At 40.7% G+C, this 24052-nt stretch overlaps 1 protein-coding gene across 1 annotated transcript; it reads left to right on the forward strand.

Moving 5' to 3' along the window:
* The first annotated feature begins 5295 nt into the window (after positions 1-5295).
* LOC101049446 (myosin regulatory light chain 12B) lies at positions 5296-22107 on the forward strand. Its single transcript, XM_039463645.2, has 4 exons — positions 5296-5603; positions 16401-16605; positions 21086-21247; positions 21597-22107. Exons 2-4 carry the CDS (start codon positions 16422-16424, stop codon positions 21767-21769), a joined length of 519 nt encoding a protein of 172 aa, XP_039319579.1. The 5' UTR covers positions 5296-5603; positions 16401-16421; the 3' UTR covers positions 21770-22107.
* The last annotated feature ends 1945 nt before the right edge of the window (positions 22108-24052 follow it).

Here is a 24052-nt window from a genome sequence, read left to right on the forward strand (position 1 = left end):
TCTCTCTATCACCCAGGCTGGAATACAATGACATTATCACAGCTTACTGCAGCCTTGACCTCCTAGGCTCAAGTGATCTTCTGTCTGTCTCAGCCACCTGAGTAGTTGGGACTACAGGCATGTGCCACCATGCCCAGCTAATTTGTTAATTTGCTGTAGAGACAAGGTCTCATTATGTTGCCCAGGCTGGTCTCAAACTCCTGTACTCAAGTGATCCTCCCACCTCTACCTCCCAAAGTGCTGGGATTACAGTTGTGAGCAACCATGCCCAGCCCAAAATTCTGACTCTCAAAGATTCATGAGTTTTAAAATATTTGAAATGGAGAAAAAGTTGGTTGAAAAGAGTTGACAAGTAGCCTATGAAGATGAGTAATTGACAATTACTGTAATAACTTCAAGTTTAATGCTACTATTAACATGACTTTCCTTGGACAAGCCATTACCTCATTCAGTAAACAACTACTAAAAGCCTTGTGGGCAGCAGGCCTTTGCAGCCAATAAGATAGATCAGCTAGATCCTGTAACCTGGGAAGGCCAATGCTATGGGAATAGAAGGACTGGTCAAAGCTATTCCTTGCTTTCTTCAACATTAGAACCTGCCTTCAATCTGTGTCTTTTGTTTCTGAATTTTATTCAGCAGTTAAGTCAAAATATTTTTTCCAGGCTATGGCCATGGTGCTAAAATCTTGTTTTTTGAATGAATTTCCATTTCAAGAGAAAAAATTATCATCTACTTTGTGAAATCTCTAGTGAAGAACAGGTAACATTGTTTCCACTGCATGAAAAACATGGTACTACTAAAATGATGTCTTCCAGGGTCCCTGTTTCCCTTTCAGGTAACTGTTCATAGAACCAACTTGCAGTAAGAACAATGATGTACCCTGAATGAAATAATTCTCCTAATTTAGTAATAGCATTCTTTGCTTAAACAAGAATGATTGCCAATAGAAAGGTAAAAGCATCCATTTCAATGGTGTGTTTGACTGAAAAATCAGTCTCAAAAGTTTCCATGATGAAAGTCATACTTGAAACAAAACATTTCAAAAGTTCTAGCTGGGCATAGTGGCTCACATCTGTAATCTCAGCACTTTGGAAGGTCGAAGTAGGAAGACTGCTTGAGGCCAGAAGTTCATCATCAGCCTGGGCAGCAAAGCAAAACCCCAACTCTACATGAAAATTAAAAAATAAAAATTAGCTGGACATGGTGACAAGTGCCTGTAGTCCCAGCTACTCCAGAAGCTGAGGTGGAAGGATTGCTTGAGCTAAGGAGTTTGAGGCTGTAGTGAACTGATTGTGCCACTGCACTCCAGCCTGGGGTGACAGAGCAAGACCCTGTCTTTAAAAAAAAAAAAAAAAAAATTCCAACAAAGCCGATTTAATCAGGGTGGCCTCCTTATCCACCTGCATATGATGATAACGGTCATTTGGATTCCAGGCCCCAAATTTTACTTGAAAGAACCGATGACTTGATGAGAGCAAGAATTGAATGCTCCTGGGAAAGAAAGGAGGAAGGCCAGAGCATAAGAGACAAAAGCAAATTGAGAAAGAAAGAGAACCATTTTCTACAAAGTCAAAAGAGGAAGGACAGCAAGAGGTTTAACACCTAGACTTGAGGATCAGATAAAAAAAGATCAAAGAATTCAGAAAGGTAAATTGAACCACAAAAACAGTCTTACAGAAACCTAGTTAATTTCAAGAGTTAGGAGGTCATTAGTGTCCAACACAGAAAAGTGGAGTCTGGGAAGGTTTAAATGAGAGCCCCGCCACCCCAAGATTTGACAAGATTAGTCATGTTTGATAGAGCTATTAGGTACTGAGTTTTGAGTCCAGAATCCATAATACAATACAGGATAGTGAATAATGCCTAGGTGAGGGGGTCGGACAGACCTACACTTAATTCCCATTTGTTGCTACGTAATGGCTTTATAACCTTATATAAATTATTTAAACTCCCTTGGCCTATTTATTCATGTATAAAATAGAAATAATGCTGTTGGTTCATATCAGGAACATACTATTAATATATAAAGCAGCATTTGTGTGATTAAGAGCAGGGTGGACTTGGAGCCATACTTAGTTAAGTGAATTGCACCTGCTTGTTTGACTAGCTTTGTGTTTTTGGTCACGCTTAATTGCCAGTTTTCTCATCTGTAAAATGGCCAATACCATCCAAGTTTCTTCTGAAAATTAGAAACATGAAAGGCAAATGATCTGGGACACATTAGGTATCCAAATAGTAGTTATTCTGTTTACCAGTGAGCCAGTGAGGAGAAGGGTCAAAAGGCCTATCTTTAAAGTAGAGATTCAAGCCTGTTTGTAGGCTGAGTGGAAGAAGACAAACTAGGAGGAAAATATTAGTGAAACAAAATGGATCATGTCTAAGAACTAGGAAGTGACAGAACCTAGATCACATGTAGGATTGCCCTTAGAAAAGTGAATGGATTTCAAACTAGAATTTCATTAACAGGTTCTTAGGAAGATTTCTTAAGACTATGCATAGAAATGCCTGTCAGTTTGGTACCTAGTGGATGCTGAAATAGTTGACTTTCGCTATCCTGAGCAGGTCCAATATGCCAGACTCACGTGTGTAGCATTAGGTCCTCTTCACAGGTACAATTTACTGATTTCCCTGGAACCTCATTTTTATCTTTTCTGTCCATAAAGGGATTGTTGTAGCTAATCCCAAATTGAAGAAATGCCCAGTTTTCCACTGCTGCTTACTCCATTTCTACTTGCTCTTCCATCTTCCAAGTACTATGTCTTTTTATTCTAGATTTTGCTGTGTCTGCTCAAATAGCACAAATTATGACCTTTCTCCAGTATTTATCCACATACATTTTAGAGTTGTAATGAGTTTACAACTTGTTTCATTGACTACTTAAATCATATCTCATGTTTTGGCATAGCCACCATTGTTTTGTTTTGAGTATGTTGCTTTTTCAACCATTCTTAACTTCAGTTATCTTTGACGTGAGTATGCTATAATTAACAATTTCCCAATGATACATATTTAGATACCCAGCTATTCTTTTATTAGTGAATAAATTTTTATTAATAAATAAGGCCTATTTATTATAGGCTTTTCTTTTGCATCTAGAGAAGACAATATACCTTAGAATTATTTCTTCAGAACAGTGCTGTCAAATAGAAGTTTCTGTAATGATAGAAATGTTCTCTGTGCCATCCAGTAGGGACACTAACCACATGTGGCTGTTGAGCACATAAAATGTGTCTAATTCTGGCCGGCCCGGTGGCTCACGCCAGTAATCCCAGCACTTTGGGAGGCTGAGGCAGGCCACGAAGTCAAGAGATCCAGACCATTCTGGCCAACATGGTGAAACCCCGTCTCTACTAAAAATATAAAAATTAGCTGGGTGTGGTGGCACTTGCCTGTAGTCCCAGCTACTCAGGAGGCTGAAGCAGGAGAATTGCTTGAACCTGGGAGTTTGAGGTTGCAGTGAGCTGAGATCATGCCACTGCACTCCGGCCTGGGTGACAGAGCAAGACTCCGTTTCAAAAAAAAAAAAAAAAAAAAAAAGGTGTCTAATATTGCCAGGTGCACTGGTGCAGTGTCTGTCACCTGTAGTCCCAGCTACTTGGGAGGCTCAGGTGAGACGACTGCTTGAGCCCAGGAGTTCCAGGTTGTAGTGCATTGTGATCACACCTGTGAATAGCCCCTACATTCCAGGTTAGGCAACATAGGGTGACCCCATCTCTAAAAATAAAATGTAGCAAATACAACTGAGGAACTGAATTTTAAATTAACTTTAGCCACAGTTGATTAGTGACGTATTGGACAGTACAAATCTACAAACTTATTTTTTAAAAAAATTAAACTATCGAACCAAAACCTAGGGAAAGAGTAAATATTGTAGAACCAGGTGTGCCTTTTCAGCAATTACTTTTCTTTTCTTTCTTTCTTTTTTTTTTTTTGAGACGGAGTTTCGCTCGTTACCCAGGCTGGAGTGCAATGGCGCGATCTCGGCTCACCGCAACCTCTGCCTCCTGGGTTCAGGCAATTCTCCTGCCTCAGCCTCCTGAGTAGCTGGGATTACAGGCACAAGCCATCATGCCCAGCTAATTTTTTTTTTTTTTGTATTTTTAGTAGAGACGGGGTTTCACCATGTTGACCAGGATGGTCTCGATCTCTTGACCTCGTGATCCACCCGCCTCGGCCTCCCAAAGTGCTGGGATTACAGGTGTGAGCCACCGTGCCCGGCTAGCAATTACTTTTCTAAGGCTTGAGAAAATACATACAGTTATGAACTGGATTTAGAGCAGCGCTGCTGGGATGAGGACTACCACATTAGCATCACGTGGGTGCTTACCAGAAATTCTGATTATCCTCCACGGCTTACTCACTGAATCCTAATACCCGGTTTCGAGACTCAAAAATGTTTTTAAGAGCCCTGTGGGTTATGATGTATGCTACTGTTTAAGAACTACTGCTATAGAGTGCTGAACACAAGGTCCCTCCCTTCTAGGAGTTTCTAATCAAAGATTTCTAGAATATAAACTCCCTGAGAAAAAGAGGCTTTGCCTTCATCTCTCAGCATCCGGCACTCGTTAAAGCAGAAGAGGTCAATAAAGACTTGCTATTAGATTGCCATTCTCCACCACCCTGAAGTAATGCTATTCATCTACATTACCTCAAGGTGAGGTAAAATATCCTAAAGAGCATAGCCATAAACACTATCTAGAACAAAATCTGAAAAATGTAGTTTGGTGTTTTCCTTTGTTTTGGCCAAGAGCATTATGTATGTCTGTGCATGTATGTACGTATGTGCGTTGCCATTTTCTTGATAATTTAAAGGAAAGCAAATAATTTGAATAAAACTTTCTTGTGGCTAAAAGGGGAATGAAACAGCCGTAGGCTGTGGCCGTAAACCTTATGAGGGTAAGATAGGAGGAGTAGGTTAAAGGATTTAACTCGATCTGGAATGCGGTTTGAAAAGAGAAAGGGATTCTGGAGCGGACGAGAACGCCCCCGGGCGGCGCCCTCACTCGACATTACACGGGACGAACCCTAAAACCTGAGTTGTCTGAAATTCAAATTTAGGACAACTGTACTTTTACTTGAAAAATCTGGCAACTCAGGATTCGGCCCTCCCAAATCCTCAGCGGGTCGCGGCCCGCCTGGGTCAACGGGGACCCCCAATCCTCGGCTGATCGCGGCCCGCTGGGGTCAAATTCCAGCGCCCAGCCTCGCCGCGCCCAACCGGCCCAGGAATGCGGAAGGGTCGCGGAGCTGCCGCGGGGAGCGGGGAGCAGGGGGCGAGGGCGGGGCTGCGGGCGACCGACGCTGCGCAGGCAGCGATACCGCAGCAGATCGGAGCAGGCCGGAGGGGCAGCCAAGACCCCAGCGGTGTGCGTCCGGTGCCAGCAGCCCAGCCTCTGCGAACACGCAGACTCTGCCAGCCCGGGCGCGAATAGCCGGCGCACCCCCGTTCCAGTTGGTCCCGCCGCGCCTTCCGGTGCGCCTTCCGCTCCGCCCCTCCAGGCAGGAAGTGCCGGTGCCGCCACTGTGCGGCCACAGCCCTGTGCTCTTCGCTGTCGTTCGTCGTCTCGCGCAGGGCGGCCTCGGTTCTGGTGTTTGGCGCCGGGTGAGTGGCGCTCAACCCCGCTCGCGGGACCCCTTGGGCCGCCTCCATGTCCCCGCGTCCCTTCCGGTCGCGCGCCTGCGGCCGGACCCCGCCCCAGTGCGGCCGGGCGGCGGCGGGACCTGTCAGGCTGGCTGAGGAGGGGGCGCGGGGCCGGAGGTGGATGGAGGAGGGTAGGCGGCGAGGCCCTGGCCCGCAACGTCCAGGGGCCGGGAGACTGCAGGCGATGGAGCCGGGCTGGGGAGACGCCCTGCTGGAGAGGTGGCCGGCCCTGCGCCACCTGGGTGACCTCATTCACCTGGGCCCTGGACCGCCGGGCAGCCCCGCAGCCAACGCCTGCCCTCCCCGGGCCGTGGCGGACCCTGGCGGTGGATTAGGTCCGAAAGGGCTTATTCGTGTGGAGCACCTGCCCTGTGCCCCACACTGTCCTAGGTGCTTTGGAGGGTGCAGGAACCTCCTAGTGCATGGTCTTGCCTAAGGTGAAGCCTCCAAGGAAAGCATTAACAATCCGGTACCGGAGTGTGTGGTTGATAAAGGCTCAAATGTGTTGATTTACATCGAGTTGTAATTCTCTCAGTGTGCCTTGCATCTTATAAAGGTTTAGTTCATTCGTGTTGATTGAAGAAAGGACAATTAACAGAAATCGGGAAAGGTTACTTGGAAAAGAATCGTGACCTCACTGAAGGCCTTGAATTCAGCCCTAGGAGGGAGAACTTAGCGTTTCCGGCTAGATGTGTGGGAGGTGGTAACTAGAGCAAAACTCAAAAGCTGGGAATTGTGTCCTGTGAAAAGCAGACCGTGGGAAGACCAGCGGGTATGGAACAGAACTGTAATGACTAACAATTGGAAATAAAGGTAGATAGATAAGTGGGACCTTCTTATGGATGTCTTGAAAACGTAGGAGAAAGAAAAGATTAGATAAGCCATAGAGAGTAATTTTGGAGTCTTCACTTAAGGGAGTAATAAGAAAGGGATGTTTAGAGGATTCGCTTGGCAGCTTTAGTTTAAGATAGATTTGGAATGGTCTTTTGGTAAGAGAAGAATTATAGCATTTAGAATTCAGTAGGACCTTACAGATTACCTTGTGAAGCCCTTGCATTTTATAACTGAGGAAAATGAAACCCAGAGAGGTGAGGTAATTTGCCCAAGGTGGTGAACCCTCCTGAACTTTATAACTAAGAGCACAACTTGCCTTGTGAAGGCTGTGTTGAGTGAAACAACTTTTTTTAGGGGGTGGGGTGGGGGGGGTTCTGTAATGATTCTAGACTTTGTTCTGGCCCCAAGAGTGAAACAACTTTTATGATGGCTGATTCGATGTTTGTTTATGCTTTGATGAGACTAAGCTTGTACAAGATGAACTGCAACTTCCGAAGGACAGATCCCCAGACGAGGGTTACTAGTACGGTTAGGAAAGAGAAAAGGGGCCCCAACATGGGATTGGTTTTCCCCTTCTCCCAAGATTCAAAGACTCCGGGTATCTGGGGATGAGTTTATCATACCCTTTTTGCCAGTATTTTTGGGATCTTCTTTCCTCATTCCACACATTAGCTTTGGGGTGTAATTGCTTGTTACTCCCATGTATTCACATTTTCATGGTAGGGAATTTCAGCTGCCTCTATGTAGGATATTAGGGGCCCGTGGTTCAAGCTCTGGAGCTAGATTTCCCGAGTACACATCCTGGTTCTGAGCTCTGCCATTTTCTTGCCACACAGCTAGAAATTTTTCTTTTTTATTCTCTTTACCCTGATTTTCTCATTCCAGAGAAGAGGATGGTAACAGTATCCATATTATAAGTTGTTGTGAGGACTAAATGTGTTAACGCAAACGGGATGCTTAAATCAGTGCCTGGTACATCTTTAGCACTCAGTTATTGTCCCTGGTTAGTACTGCTTCTTCCAAGTATGGAGCAGGGGTTAGCCGCTAAGTTTCCTTAGGGATCTCTTGGGAAAGAGACTGAAACCATAGGTAGACCATAGAGAAAAGCCTCATATTGGAATTCAGATCTGGGACTTACCTTGTAATGAACATATATGTGTAATTCTGTTTGTGACAGGAAGGAACCATATATATATATATGTGTGTGTGTGTGTGTGTATTTGCTTAACTAGGACTCTTTGACCACCCATCGTGTGCAAGGCACACTACTAAGTTCCGCAGTCCAAGGTGGAAAGGCAAAAGGCAATATGGCCAGGTATGGTGGCTCACACCTGTAATCCCAGTGCTTTGGGAGGGTCATTTGAAGCCAGGGATTCAAGACCAACCTGGGCAACAAAGCAAGACCCCATCTCTAGCCCCCTACCCACTTCTTGCAAAGTAGCCAGGTGTGGTGGCTCATGCCTGTAGTCCCAGCTGCTCAAGAGGCTGAGGCAGGATGATCACTTGAGTCCAGGAGTTAAAGGCTGCAGTGAGCTATGGTTGTGCCATAAACCCAGTATGAGAGGTGAACTTCAAAACATTGTATTGAGTGAAAGAAGACAGGCATATATATGGATATGTACTGTACAATTCCATTTATAAGAAGTTCAAAGACAAAACTAACCTATGGTGATAAAAATCTGAACAGTGGTTGCCCATTGAAGATGGTAGTTAACTTGGAGAGAATTTTCTGGAACAATCTCAACATTTGCAACTTAATTGAGATGATGGTTACGTGGGTATACACATTATAAAAACTTATTACGAGGCCAGGTGTGGTGGCTCACACCTGTAATCAGGGCACTCTGAGAGGCTGAGGTGGGTGGATCATGAGGCCAGGAATTCAAGACCAGCTTGGCTAACATGGTGAAACGTCATCTCTGTTAAAAATAGAAAAATTATCCGGACGTGGTGGCACATGCCTAGCTACTTGACCCCAGTGGTGGAGGTTGCAGTGAGCTGAGATCACACACTGCATCCAGCCTAGGTGACAGAGTGAGACTCTGTCTAAAAAAAAAAAAATTAAGGTTTGTACATTTGAATGTATATAAATTTCACTGCAGTAAAACAAAATGATATGGGACCTCAGAGAATAGAAAGTTCACAGCCAACTGGAATGATCATAAAACCTATAATAGAGAAAGAAATGTCAGTGTTATAATATGTTTGGGGTAAGTGGTAAAATACATATAGAGTACTAGGGGAAATGTTTCCCTGATGTTTAGAAAAGTTGAAAAAATTGAGTTTGGCTCTCTAAAAAAATACATATAATTTATGGAACTATCTTTTTTGCCTAAGTATGCAGCATAAAAAACATGATATGTCATTAAGTATATGAGGTTAATTCTGTGAAGTATTTTAACTTGATATATAATAAATTCTGTTTATGACTGCTGTTTTCAGTCTGTCGCTTATGTATCCAGTCATTTGAGTCTTCCAGTTAGAACATTCATCTTGACTACAGTAATAACCATGGGAATCCATGAGAAATTTCTAAAGATTCTAATAGACCTTGGTGAAGATGAGGTGGAGTAAAAATGACCTTAGGTTAGCCCAAGAACTACTCTCTGCTTTTCTATGTGAGTTCATCTATTTTTAGGGCTTTACCTTGTGCCTCTGCTCACAAATCAGCATTGCTAAACGTGACCCCCTCAGAGTCCTGCCCTCTCTGCTAGCATTCTACTGTGGCCTAGCTAAAATTTGAGCTGTTTATCATCCTTTGCTCACAAAATCAACTCCTCCCCCCCTTCCCAATTATCTCATTTTTGAGTGGCACCTTTATGCTACCAGTTTTTCAGTCAGTACTTACGAAAAAGGACAGAGCTTTGAGACTCCAATTGGAAAGTGAGAATAACTAGCAAATCAGGAAGTGTTTTGCTGGTCAGAGCCAGAGAAATTCAGCCAAAAGAATAGGATGGTGATGATGGGAATGTTGATTGAGGAAGGGTGACTTGTGCAGTAAAAAGAACCTACAGAACTTGGATGGCAACTGAGAAGAAGGAGTTAAACTTTTCTGCTCAGAAATAGAAACTTCCTGGTGCTATGGAAAGTTGATTGTGGTCCCTTGAAACTTGGACTGTGGCTGAAATAAAGGCATTGCCCTATTTTAATATTAAAGAGGTCAAGGAGACGGTGATTTTATTAGTTTTCTATTGGTGTACAACAAATTACTCCGAAACTTAGCACCTTAGAAACAATAAACAATTTTTGAGGGTCAGAGCCAGAGCAGCTTAGGTGGGTGGTTCTGGCACAGGGTCTCTCATGAGGTTGCATCCAGGGGCTGCAGGTTTCTGAAGGAAGATCAGCCTCCCAAATGTCAGACACATAGCTGACAAGTTGGTGGTGCTGGCTGTTAGCAGGAATCGTCAGTTCCCTGCCACATGAATCTCTCCATAGGGCTGTGTGAGTGTCTTCATGACCTGGCTTCTGCCAATTGAGTTGATCCAAGACAGCAGGGCAAAAGCTGAAAGGTCTATTATAACAAAGCCAAGCACCCTCATTTCACAATATCTCGTTGGTTACACAGGTCGACACTTTTCATTGTTGGAGAGGACTGCACAAGGGCATGAGAATTGTTGAGAGCTTTCTGGGAACCTGGCTACCACCATGACCAGAGGAGCAAGTTTAAGTGTTCTGAGGGGCCAGGCAGATAAACTAATACCTGCTGGGATAAGGAAATATAGGGAATAGAGGAGATTGCTTGTTGAACAAGCGACTATTGCCTGCAGGAATTTCCAGGGTGCTGGTCAGGTGATTCCTTATTGTACAGTTGTTTAAAATATCCGAAATTTAGGTTATGTAAAATGTTCAGTTTTTTTAAATGTTGGCAAACTAATTCAATTTTTAAAAGGGATTTTAAAGGTCATGCCTGGGGATTACTAAATGAACCTCTGTGTCGCTACATGTAGTTTAGTAGCTGCGAAGTTATTACTTCTGATCTACCTAACACTGATTTTATGGTTGAGGAAAAATGAGGCCTGGGAAAGCCAAAGTGACCAGCAGTCATACAACTTGTGAATAATAGAACTGCAGTTAGTTCTGTCATTCATCTGGAATTAGTTTTATCATCCAGCATCTCCGTTAAACCATAAAGATGACATTGAAAAACTAAGGGGAGCTAGATGCATAAACAGCCAGTGTGATCTGAGTGGTTAACTTAATACTCTAAGTGGTTCTCAACCTTCAATGTGCATTGAAATCACCTGGTGTATTTTTGAAAATACGGATGCCTCGGCTCCACCCCCAGATGTTCTATTACCTTGAGGCTACAGGCATCACTTTTTGCAGCCAAGATTGAAACCAGAGGATATAACTGCTTTAAGAGCCATGTATACTTGCTCTAGCTGACTTGAAGCCTCAAAGCAATGTTGAGGAAGTCATAGGTAGCTGACAGAATGTGCTCTGTGAGCATCTTCCCCAAGCTTTCAATAAAGCTGAAGTTCATAGACAATTTCTACTTATTAATGATGATGGAGTCTATGTTTCTCTTTGCATATCAGTACTGCAGGTGACTTTGCAAACATTTTTATTATCAACCAAGTATGTTGATACCACAGCCACCTATAATACATAATACAGTAGTCCTATATTATGCTTCTTTCTATGGTCCATGGTTTTGCTTTCTGGGTTTCAGTTACCTGAGATCAACTGAGGTCTGAAAATAAGTGAGTACAGTACAATGAGATATTTTCAGAGAGAGACCTCATCAACATAATTTTTGTTACAGTATATTTTATTATTGTTGTTAATCTCTTACTGTGCTTAATTTATAAATTAAACTTTATCATAGATATGTATATATAAGAAAAAAACAGTATATATAGTCATTCATCTGTATCTGCAGAGGATTGGTTTCAGGACTCTCCTGCAGATACCAGAATCTGCAGATGCTCAAGTCCTTCATATAAAATGGCATAGTATTTGCATAAAACCTACACATATCCTCCTGAATACTTTAAATCATCTCTAGATTGCTTATAATATGTAATGCAAATACCATGTACATAGTTGTTATACTATATTTTTATTTGTATTTGTATTGTTTTATTTTTTGTTTGTATTTTTTCAAATAATTGATTCTCAGTTGAAATCTGTGAGTGTGGAACCTGTGGATATGGAGGGCTGACTATGTGGGTTGGCTACCATCCCTGGTTTCAGGCATCCACTGGGGGTCTTGGAATTATCCCCCTCAGATGAGGAGGGACTGCTGTATCAATTCCTACATGCCTGTCTTTGATGTAACTCTGAATACTAATTCTATCCTTTCATTAGCTTTATGTTAGAAATTTATAGCAATATCAGAGTAACAGTGTTGGAGAGTAAGGAAGAAGTGTTTTTACTGCTGTTGAGGGTTATTATATTCATTTTGTACTGTGTTCTGTATGGCTATTTTCTGTCTATACTTTAAGGGTTGGATTGGTTTTTTTGTTTATTTTTGTTTTTGTTTTTGAATGCTTTTAAGTTAAACCTTAATAAATTTGACAGACCTAGATCAAGTTTCAAATGAAAACTATGACTGATAGCTGCCACCTGACTAAACCCGACCTGGACTACTACACTGCACAATTCCAGGGTTTGCCATTCACATGTCAATTACTCACTGCGGTTCTATTCTGTACATTGATTTCTCCTGTATAGTTTGGCTTTATTTGAAAACTCAGTTTGTCTAGGATTGGAATTTAGAGGAATGTAGCTGCTCAGAAATCAGTGTTGAATTATATTGGTAGGATTGAAAGTTTTTAAAAATTTTGTGTCAAACTCAGAAATAATTAGAAGACTATTTAGAATGAAGTGGAAAATATACAGGGTGAACAACCTGTAACAAATGGGGTTTGAACCCTAGCTCTGCCACTAGGTGACTTTGGGCAAGTTATTTAATATCTTTGACCTTCGGTTTCTTTATTTGGCAGATGGGCATGTTTCATTTAATGCACATAATGTTTCTAGCACATGAGTCACTTAATAAATGATAGTAGCTATAAGCTGAGTAGACCTTTAATTTTCTCTCTGTTCCTAAGGCAGACAAGTAGATCAGGGCAATTGGGGCTGGAAAAATAGCAAGAACAAAGATACACAAGATAAGAAATGTCATGGTGCCTTGGGGACATTTGCAGTTTGGTGTTGCTGAAGGAAAAGTACAAAGCAGAGAATGGCTAGAGAGGAGGCTGGAAAGGTCATTCTAGAGTGGGAAAAGGAAGACTCATGTGCCATGCGTAGGAACTTGGTACTTTATCCTTTGGGAAATGGAGAGCCAAAGAAGATTTTGAAAAGTGGAATGATGAGGTGATCATATTTATGTTTTAGACAACCGTGGCTAGAAAACTAAGGGTAGTTTTGAGAGAACCAAAAGGCAAGGGAACTAGCGAGGAGGCCATAGAAATATTTTACACAAGAGGTAATAAGGATCCAGTTTAGGGTGGTGGCAGAGGAATGAAGAAGATGAGCAGCTCTGAGAAACATTTCTTAATCATCAGGGAGAGGGATTTGGGAGGTTGACTCCTAGGTTTCTGGCTTGTGGGTAGATGATTGGAAACAGAAAGATGGGAAAGTTCAGGAGTGGGGAGATAATTGAGTTTTCAGCATGTCGATTATGAATGTCTGTGAGATATCCAGATGGGTGCCTTTCACAGGCATTTAGATATTTGAGTCTGAGGCTCCAAAGAAAGGTCAGGCCTGGAGGTTCAGATTTGGGGGGTGTAGGTGGTGTCAGAACAGTGAAAGTTGATGAGATCATTCAAGGAATGAAGACTGAAAAGAACTTAAAACCATGTGTTGCCAGAATACTGGGAAACAAGAATATTTAAGTGGAGGTAAACATCTAAGAAGAAAATGGAGGAGGAAGTCTTAGAAATAGGAGAACGGAGTAAGTCAAATACACAGTTTTATAATCAGTCTTTCCAATATAATATTTAGCAGGCTTCCTCATTGGAGCGTAAGTTCTTCAAGGTTGGGGCCCTTTCCACCTGGGACAGTTCATTCCTGCTGTTATGGGTCACCAGGCTAACAGTGGCTGAGTCTCCAAAGAAAAGAGGGATAAACTAGTGTCATACAGTAGACTGATTCAAGATTTAAACCAGACTTGGCAATTAAAGCAGTTGCAGTAAGGAACAGAAAGCCAGATTGTGGTGGGTTGAAAAGTGAGTGGGAAGTGAAAAGGTGGAGAAAGCCAAGATACTTATTTCAGAAGGGAAGGAGAGAGGGTGGTAATTTCTTTGGGGGCCACAGTTCCCTTCAGATTGATTATTTTGATACAACTTTGCTTCACTTTTCAGCTGATATTGTATGTACAGTTTTTATAGGTACCATATGCATATACAAATATGCCAGTTTTTAAATGAAGTATGAACAAAAATTTTAGATACAGTATTACTACATTGAGCCTATATCTGCTCTAATGTATTTGATTGGGACCAGTTAGTGAATTGTTTTTTGTTCTCTTCCATCAACTTGCCTTTTCTGTTTCCTTCTCTTGAGGGTCACCATCAGATGGTGATGGCTCTTCTAGCCTTATCAGGCTAACTCCCTATTCTTTCTCACAGGCATTTCCCCTAATAAAATTCTTGGGTGTTTAATCCCATCTTGGTATCAGCTTCTTGGAGAACTCGGACTAAACTTCAAACATGTTTAAATATAGGATACTTTTGGGTTAGCTGTAGAGGTAGCATGATACAATTGACTGATTTTTATTTGATTTGATACGATTTTTTGAAACAGGGTCTCTTTTTGTCACCCAGGCTGAGGTGAGGGGCACCATGACAGTTTGCTGTCCTCGACCTCCCAGGCTCAAATGATCCTCCCACCCCAACCTCCTGAGTAGTAGCTGGGACCACAGGCATGTGCCACCACACCTGGCTAATTTTTATTTTTGTAGAGACAAGATCTCACTTTGTTGCTCAGGCCTGTCTCAAACTGCTGGGCTCAAGTAGTCCCAGACTCAGCCTCCCAGCGTGTTGAGATTATAGGCGTGAGCTACCGCACCAACTTGATTATTTTAAAAAAATAAATATTTAACTCTTTGGGAACTTTTTCTAAGTAGCTCAATTACAAAAATGACTTGCTGATGGAAAGAACTAATAATTTTTACCTTCAGACTTAGTTGACTAATCTTCAAGAAATTGAGTCAAAATTTTTAGCATGAGAATGAACCTTAATCTAAGTTTTGGTATTTGAAGAATGAAAACATAATCAAATGCCTTGTTAGTGGACTACATTCTGTCTCTGATTTAATCTTCTGTATAACTAAGGGCAAATAACTAACTAAGTTACAGGGAAGAGAAGAAAATTAACCTTTATTCAGGACTTGTATGTGGGGAGGATAAGGGGTTGGAATGTTAAGAGTAAGGACTGTAAGGCTGGTGTACTTCAAAACTACACCACTAAGCCAAGCCTCAAAACACTCTGTGGGATGTTCTTTAGCTTGAAGAAATAGAAGTAGACAATAAATGTATAAAAATCCCAATACTGGAAGTCCTGGAGATGCAGGTCCCAAATCCCCCTGCTTGGCCATTGGCGTGTCTAGTCATTTGTTTTCACATTGCGGGACGTTATGGAACAGTCTACAAGACCATCATTTCTGATAGCAGTTTCAAGTTTGGATGTCCTAAGACCACCCTTGGGTTTGATTAGTTGCCAAGACTCACAGAACTCACTAAAAGCTGTTAGGGTTACAGATGTGTAGGTTTTCAGAGGTGATATGTAGCTAGTAATGGTGGAGCTGAGATTTGAACTCAGGACTTCCTAACTCCAGAGCTGATGGTATTTTTGTGTCTTATTTATTATTTAAAACTGCAAATTAAAAAGAAATAACAAGTGTCTGCTCTGCTTGATATTTAAATTATTGGTGGCTTTCAAGTGTTGGAGGCTACCGCCAAAGCCATATTACAGAGAATCAAGGAATGCTTGAGAAGAAGAGAAAAGGGGCTGCACACGGTGGCTCATGTCTGTATTCCCAGCAGTTTGGGAGGATCTCTTGAGCCCCAGAGTTCAAGACCAGACTGGGCAATATAGTGAGAATCCCCATCTCTAAAATAAAAAACAGAAGGGGAAATGGAAAGAGTTCAGTATTAGACTGGTATTCCGAACATTTTGTCAAGGGAAGTGGGAAATGGGGGGATAGCTAGAAGGGCTAAAAGATGAAAGGGTAGGTTTGATATTTTTAAAGGTGAGACCTTTTTGAACATGACTAGTCTTTTTACATATGTTACCTCATTTAGTTCTTACCTTGCATTGAAGTAGGTATCATGTTTTACTGATGGAAAAACTGAGGCTCAGAGAGTTTATATTATACTGGTAGTAAAATGGAAATAATAAGAGTATTTACCATAGGTGACTATTGTGAGGATTAAATGGGGACAGTCTTTGTCAAAGTAAGAGATCAACTTTGGAGACTTTTTCTTTGGGGAAACCCTATGCCTTCATAAAGTACTTGGCTAGAGTAAGTACTCCATAGATGCTACCTATTGTTAGATATTTTAAATTCTCACTTCATAAAAATTAGTCTGCTGCAATGTAGGAGAAAGTACATCAATAATTTCTATTCTGTTTCTTTCCTTTTTTAGAGATGGGGATCTCACTGTGTTGCCCAGGCAAGTCTTGAACTCCTAGTCTCAAGTGATCCTCCCACCTTGGCCTCCCAAGGTGTTGGGTTGTAGGCATGAGCAACTGGCGCCTGGCTAATTCTGTTCTTTCATGTTTCAAAAACTGCTTTTTTTCCTACTCAGTTATTTAATTGTCACATTGAAAATAAAGTTTAGGTGGTGTCCCATGCAAATGAAGTAATAATTCCATATTGATATTTTTACCTACTAAATTAACACCTAAAGTATTCTGTTTTTGTTTTATGTTTTTTGCATTCTTTTTGGTTTTATATTTTTGTGCTTTTTTCAGCTCCAGAATTAAACCACCACCATGTCGAGCAAAAAGGCAAAGACCAAGACCACCAAGAAGCGCCCTCAGCGCGCAACATCCAACGTGTTTGCTATGTTTGACCAGTCACAGATTCAGGAGTTCAAAGAGGCCTTCAACATGATCGATCAGAACAGAGATGGTTTCATCGACAAGGAAGATTTGCATGATATGCTTGCTTCTCTAGGTAGACTTTATATTCTTTATTTGCATTTTCCCAAATACAATAATTTGTCTCTTTATGAATCATTTTTTGTGTGATATACAGATACTTCTCTCCTTGTCTGAAAAGGCCTCTGGAGAAATTTCTGGGTGTGGGAGGTGCCATTTTGGGGCTTGGTCAGTCATACAGGGATAAGCTTACAAAGTTGGGGACCTGGCAGATGCTGTGCCCAGGTAGGCTGATGGTCCTGTTAGCTAAATATTTTAGGTCTCTAGACAGAAAGTCAGGGCATGGCTAGGCAGCAAAATACCAGAATTTCAAACTTAAGTGTAGCTAATAGTATACTTAATAAAGGTTGACTACAGGTTATAAACAAGAAGTGACAGTAAGTAATAATGGTTATCTCTGGGGAGGAGGGGCAGTGCTACTAGAAAAGGAAACACAGGGAAGAAGACTTTCACAATATTTTATATGATTTTGTTTTGTTTTTTTGAGATGAAGTCTCGTTCACTCTGTTGCCCAGGCTGGAGTGCAGTGGTGCAGTCTCAGCCCACTGCAACCTCTGCTTCTGGGTTCAAGAGATTCTCTCGCCTCGGCCTCCTGAGTAACTGGGACTACAGGTATGCACCACCACACCCAGCTAATTTTTTTTTTCCGGTATTTTTAATAGAGACGGGGGTTTCACCATATTGGCCAGGCTGGTCTCGAACTCCTGACTCTGTGATCTGCCCGCCTCTGCCTCCCAAAGTGCTGGGATTACAGGCATGAACCATGGTGTCTGGCCGTGTTTTTTTTGTTTTTTGTTTTTTGGTTTTTTTTTTTTTAAATAATTAAAGGAAATGTAAAGATGCAGGATTTAAAGCAAACACAAACAGCTGTTTGTTACTGTTGGTATATGGCTGTTAATATTCCTTGTATAAATTTGTGGGGTTGTTTTTTTTTTTTTCATCTTAAAAAGAAGGACAGGAAGAAACGTCCTTCGTGTTCTGCCCAGGGGCAGCAGTTATTTTACAGGTGGGAGTCAAGGGAACTGTAGGCGAAGGAGACCTTGATAGGCCAAAGCAATGGGGGTGAGGCGGGCTGGGAGTGGGTCACGGATGGCCTGCAGTGAGGCTTTGCACTCTGTTCTGCTGACTGGACAAAAAGGCAAAGAAACAGGGGGGTCTTTTTTTTTCTTTTAATGACCACACAATGATTAGCTAGCTTTTATTCTTCTACCTTTTGATTTTGATTATTTCTCCTAACACATTGAAAGTAAAATTTAGGTGTGTACTTATTCCTATCCAACATGTGATTTAGAAAAATTCCAAGCCTACAAAAAATGGAAAGAACACTATAGTGAACTCCTATACATCTTTAGCTATATTCACCAATCATTAACATTTTGCAACTTTTGTTTATCCAGGGTGAGAGTAGAATCAGATTTTAATCTGATTTGTTGACTTGCGGTTAGATTATAACCTAGTGTTTTTCACATCCAGAATGTCTGAGTGTATTCTTGGGCAAGTCAGTACTGAAGAAGACCACTGAGGAAAATTGAGAAACTTAGCTGTCTGCCAAAGATTGAACTCTATAACTCATCGTCTCTCAAGTCTATAACTTGAGAGATGATCAATAACTATTTGGTTGAATGGACAAGTGGTGGTAGAGTCAGAGGTTATCTTTGAGGTCTTCTGTTTTGCAGAAACCCATGCCTTTAAAGATATGTGTTAAAAGAACAACTTCAGCCAAATTAAATTTAAGTGAGTTTAATTGAGCAATGAACAATTTGCAAGTCAGGTAGCCACCAGAATCACAGCATATTCACAGAGACTCCAGTGCAGCCATGTGGTAGAAGATTTATAGACAACAACAAGAGAAATGACGTACAGAAATTAAAAGTGAGGTATGGAATGGCTGGATTGATTACAGCTCGGCATATGCCTTATTTGAACACAGTTTGAACACTCAGCAGTGTGTGAATGGTTGAAGTCTGACCGCTGGAATTGGCCAAGACTTAGCAGTTGTTACAGGCTCATACTCCTAAGTTAGGTTTTCAGTCTTGTCTGACTATTAAGCTACGTTACAGTTCATCCACAAAGACTCAAATGCAGAAGTACAGGCCATATTTAGTTTGCTTTAACATATGTATTTACCTTTCAGGGGTACCTTCATACACTATTGGTAGGAATGTAAATAAGTACAGCCACTGTGGAGGACGGTATGGAGGTTCCTCAGATAACAAAAAATAGAGTTCCCATATGATCCAGCAATCCTAAAAAGAAAGGATATTAGTTGTATTATTGAAGTGATATCTGCACTCCCATGTTTATTGCAGCACTATTCACAGTAGCCAAGATTTGAAAGCACCATAAGTGTATATCACCAGATGAACGGATTTTAAAAATGTGGTACTATGTACAACAGAATACTGTTTGCCCATAAAAAATGAGATCCTGTCACTGCAACAACATGGCTGGAACTGGAAGACATTATGTTAAGTGAAATAAGCCAGGCACAGAAAGACAAGCTTCACATGTTCTCACACATTTGTGGAAGCTAAAAGTTAAAATAATTGAACTCATGGAGATGGGAAGGATGGTTATCAGAGACTGGGAAGGCGAGAATAGTGGGAATGGTTAATGGATACAAAAGTATAGTTAGATAAAATGAATAAAATGTTCTATTTGATAGAACAACAAGGTGACTGCAGTCAACAATAATTATTGTACATTTTTAAATAACTCAGAGTATAATTGGAATGTTGGTAACAAAGAAATGATAAACGCTTGAAGGGATGGCCATGCTGTTTACCTCGATGTAATTATTATGCATTATATACTTATATCAAAGTATCTCATATAACCCATAAATATATACACCTACTTGTACCCATAGCAATTTAAATAAATATGAATTTTTTAAAAATGCGTATTTACCTTTCAAATCAACATACCACATTGGATGTCCTGTGCAGGCCCATAAGTGTTTTGCCTAAACCAATTCATTTTCCATCCCTGTGACTTTTTGTACCCTAAAGTTCTTCTCTTCACACCTTTCAGTTACAGGTTTTCTGAGTTCGGTTAAATTTGGAGGTAGGAAAGTAGATCTTTTTAGCTGCTTTCACTTATTCAGTGAATCTTGAGTTTAATTTTGGGCTAATTTTGATACTGGGACATTGAGTAGGTGCAATCAGGTAGGATTGGAATGCAGTGAAATAGATGCCAACATGATGTTTAAATTTCACCCAAATTCCCAGGATTAAAACTTACATATTAACTATATAAGTGTAGCTTTGATTGTCATCCTAGCTTTGACTTAGTTGGGTATAATTTTGAGATGCTTCCTTAGATATGAATATCTGACGAATAGATGTTCTTTTCATATAAAATCATACAAACTTAATGTTGGAAGATACCTTTGAGATACCAACTTTAACCAGTCAATCTTAGACTTTTAAAAAAAAGAAGTAAATTCTAAATAGGGCAGCAGTGAACAAAGGATCTGGAATACTGGGTTTGAATGCCAGTTCTGCCACTTCCTCCTGTATCACCCAACCAGTGGTAGACCTGGGATTCAAACCCAGTATTTCAGACCCTTGGTTCAGTGCTGCTTTCCCCACACCAAGGGACCTCAAAAACAATCCCACCACGTCTGGCCATTCCAGAGAGATTTCTTCCAGCTCTTACGGAAAGATCAAGGGAGTTCCCTCACCACTGCACTAAAAGAAATGTGCACACTTGGATTGGAGATTTAAGATTTCCCATTACAAACAATACCAAACAAGACCACAGTTCAGTGATATTAGATATCTTCAAATGCTGTGTATACACATAAACAGCATTTGAAGATACCTAATATTGTTCAAAGAAGCTCCCAATTCAAAACCATGCTAATAGTTTAAACTTAAATGGCCAACTTATAAATATAACTTTGAAGCGTACCAACTCATTGGCATCTGTACCACCATTGGAAATATGAATATTTAGATTGTTTTGAATGACTGGTATTGAATTGACTCCCCTGATGGACTGTTGATGTTACCAGCATTCAGGGTGTAGGCCAGGCTCGGTGATGCACGCCTGTAATCCCAGCACTTTGGGAGACCAAGGCAGGTGGCTCACTTGAGCTCAGGAGTCCAACACCAGCCTGGGCAACATAGTGAAGCCCAGTCTGTACCAAAAAAAAAAAATTAGCTGGGTGTGGTGGCACATGCCTGTAGTCTAAAAAAAATTAAGAGGTAATAATATGACACTGCCTGGCATCAGGTTTTTGTTTTGTTTTTAATGAAAAATAAGAGAAAGTTCACATAAATAAACAACCTTCGTTGTAACCCTGGAATACATTTTTACAATATTTTTATGTTGTCAAAAATAATCTTTTAAAAATGTTCTTAAAATTAATTGAAAAATTAGTTTCAAATGATGTAAATTTAAAAAATATGTTGGGGAGCATAATAACAGTGAAATAACTTAATTGAAATTAGTGTTTTTGTCTTTAAATGTTAAAATGTGAATTCTTACAGGGAAGAATCCCACTGATGCATACCTTGATGCCATGATGAATGAGGCTCCTGGCCCCATCAATTTCACCATGTTCCTCACCATGTTTGGTGAGAAGTTAAATGGCACAGATCCTGAAGATGTCATCAGAAATGCTTTTGCTTGCTTTGATGAAGAAGCAACAGGTGAGTGCTGTTTGTTTATGCCCAGCCTCATTCCAGACTATATTAAGTACTTCTCTGAAATAGAAAGGGTTTTCTTTTTTTACCTCTAGAAAATATGTGCTTAAGATTAATTTTGTAAGCATATGATCTATTTCTGAGCTTTTAAATGATTTGATCTAATATTAATACAGAACTATAAAACCATCGGAAAACATAATGATATAGTTCATGTAGCCTTAGTTCACTAACTTATTTTTTTAATAGATATGGATATTCTGAAATATTTTATAAGATTGGCTAGCTTTAGAAATGAATTATTAAAGTGCCAGAAAGTATTCATGACTGCTGTCTTCTTTCTGTTGCCTTCCAGGCACCATTCAGGAAGATTACCTGAGAGAGTTGCTGACAACCATGGGGGATCGGTTTACGGATGAGGAAGTGGATGAGCTGTACAGAGAAGCGCCTATTGACAAAAAGGGGAACTTCAATTACATCGAGTTCACACGCATCCTGAAACACGGAGCAAAAGACAAAGATGACTGAAAGAACTTTAGCTAAAACCTTCCAATTACATTGTCTTACTCTGTTTTATTTCTCAGACACTTTCCCCACCTCATAGAACCTGTTGCATGCAACTTAGTTTCACAGCTTTGCCTCTTTTTTTTGGTGTATTTATTCCAGACCTTTCTGCCACTTAGCACTTGTATAATCAGACTGGAAATGGGGATGAGGGTGTAAATTGTATTGAAAAAGAGATCGCGAATAAAAATCAACAAATGTGAAAGCCCAGGAAAATATATTCGTATTTCTGGTTTTGCTGGATTTTTACATTTTTATATAATAAAAATGCTATTTTGAAATAAAGATTATGCTGACTCAAATGCAATGTAATGGCAAGTTAAACAAATGATCGGTAGGTGGGGGTAGTCCTTTTTTCAGGTTTTCGACTTCATATGATTCAAGTTTTATGGTAAAATTGGTTTTTCACATATATGAGACTTCTTCAGAATTTTTAAGTACCCTTTTACATTATTATGTAAAACCTAGTTATGCCTTTGTTTCTTTCATGCTTCTAGTCAGATGTTTAAGCTATTAAATGATAAATATACAATGTATCTGGGAAAACATTAAACATTGCATTCGTCTAATACTCTGAGAAGAGGCAAAATTCTGAAGATTAGTTACTGTACATTTTCTGTATGTGAAGCATTGTGCATACACAATTTTTATTGAATCCTCCCAGCAACCTTAGGGGATTTTTATTAGTCCTGTATTTCAAGTGGGAGGACTTAGCTCAGCATAGTTGAGTCATTGATCAGGGTCACTCTTAGGATGTAAGAGTTGGAATTTCAGCCTAGGGCACTTCAGAGCTCACAGTTCTGGAAGCACGATACTGTATGAAAAGCCCCAAATGCCTAAAAGAGTCAAAGACATTTCTGTTCTGTTATGACATAATTCTGTAGTCATTATTGAAGTTTAAACTTGGGGTAATTGATTATTGGAACAGAATTTCAGAAAATTCTATCCCAGGTTAAAAATAAATACTATTTTATGTTTGAAGGCAGTTCATGAAATACAGAGACTAGAAAAGAGCGAAAAGACAAGGCTGCTGGAGCTCATTTAGAATCCTCAAGGCCAAGCAATTCGAGAATGAAGAGAAAAATCTAAAAAAGGAAAACATCTGTTTTAAAAAATTATCTAACATTCAAGACCAATTTTCCCTTCTGATGATGTTTTATCTGCTTAACATCAAAGCATTTATATGTTGTTTAATATTGGTGCTTTACAGCTTGGTGCAGTAGGCTGGGCTGAATTCACTTGCTAACAATTTTCCCAGGCTTCCTTTTATCTTTAGAACGAGGGAGCTTTCCCATTTGTTACCTACTCCTCTTGGTCGCTGAGGTATCAGTTCTACTTTTTATTAATAGACCTGAAGTTTAGACTGAAGCTCCTGCCCAAGACCTCACAAATACAAGAATCCACATCTGGCTCTTTTTTCCACTTAGAAGCTTAAAGTCACCACAAAGTGTCACAAAACCAGGTGGAGAATCACTGTTTCACAGCAAACAGAAAAATATGGTGGGATAATCTTGATCATCGCTGAACCACTGTCAGTCACCTGTTAGGCGTCCAACACTGTTGTAAGGGTTGGGAATAACAGCTGGGTCGGACAAGGCTGCTGCCCTCGTGGGACTGCATTCTCTGCTGGGAGACAATCCATGTGCAATATCAGGTAAGTGCTGCACAGAGAAGAACTGGCTAGACATGACAGAGGGTGCTCAGGAAAGGCCTCTGAGAGGGTAGTTAGCTGAGATCTGAATGACAGGAAGGAGGTCCAGGCCCCATAATATGATCAGGGTGAGGCCGTTCATTCAAAGTCACGCATGGCAGGTGCATCAGGAGAGCACATGGATGATATGGGTCCAGGGAGAGTATTTGGCGCAGAGTCCAAGTGTGAAATGTGGGGAAGAAAGGTGATTTACATTTTTAAAATCAGTGTTGCTGCTGTATCTGGAAGGGAGGGGCACAAGGAGAAGCAACATGGCCAGTGTGGAGGCTGTTGCCATTGTCCAGGCGACAGGGGGCAGCGTGGACTCGGGTAGCAAGGGAGATGGCTGTAAAACACCTCTCCGGTTCTACCTGTTTCCTCCCCTCCAGCTCAGCTTGTTTCCATCTCTGGCATAATCGTAACTGTGCTTATTCCATTAATCTGCTTAAAGCCAGATTTTAAAAATTGAGAGAAGAAAAGTTTTGAAGATTAAAAACTAACAGTTGTTTCTCTACTGCCTTATGTTTACCTGACACACTTCTGTTTCATCTATATTA

This window comes from Saimiri boliviensis, chromosome 13 (genome assembly GCF_048565385.1).
Source record: "Saimiri boliviensis isolate mSaiBol1 chromosome 13, mSaiBol1.pri, whole genome shotgun sequence".
In the NCBI taxonomy this organism is placed as follows: domain Eukaryota; kingdom Metazoa; phylum Chordata; class Mammalia; order Primates; family Cebidae; genus Saimiri; species Saimiri boliviensis.

Bases quoted from the DNA above. Each gene is read 5' to 3' on its own strand.
- LOC101049446 (XM_039463645.2), top strand. From the start codon at position 16,422: ATGTCGAGCAAAAAGGCAAAGACCAAGACCACCAAGAAGCGCCCTCAG. The intron at 16,606-21,085 runs GTAGACTTTATA...GAATTCTTACAG, and splicing joins TGATATGCTTGCTTCTCTAG to GGAAGAATCCCACTGATGCA. The intron at 21,248-21,596 runs GTGAGTGCTGTT...GTTGCCTTCCAG, and splicing joins CTTTGATGAAGAAGCAACAG to GCACCATTCAGGAAGATTAC.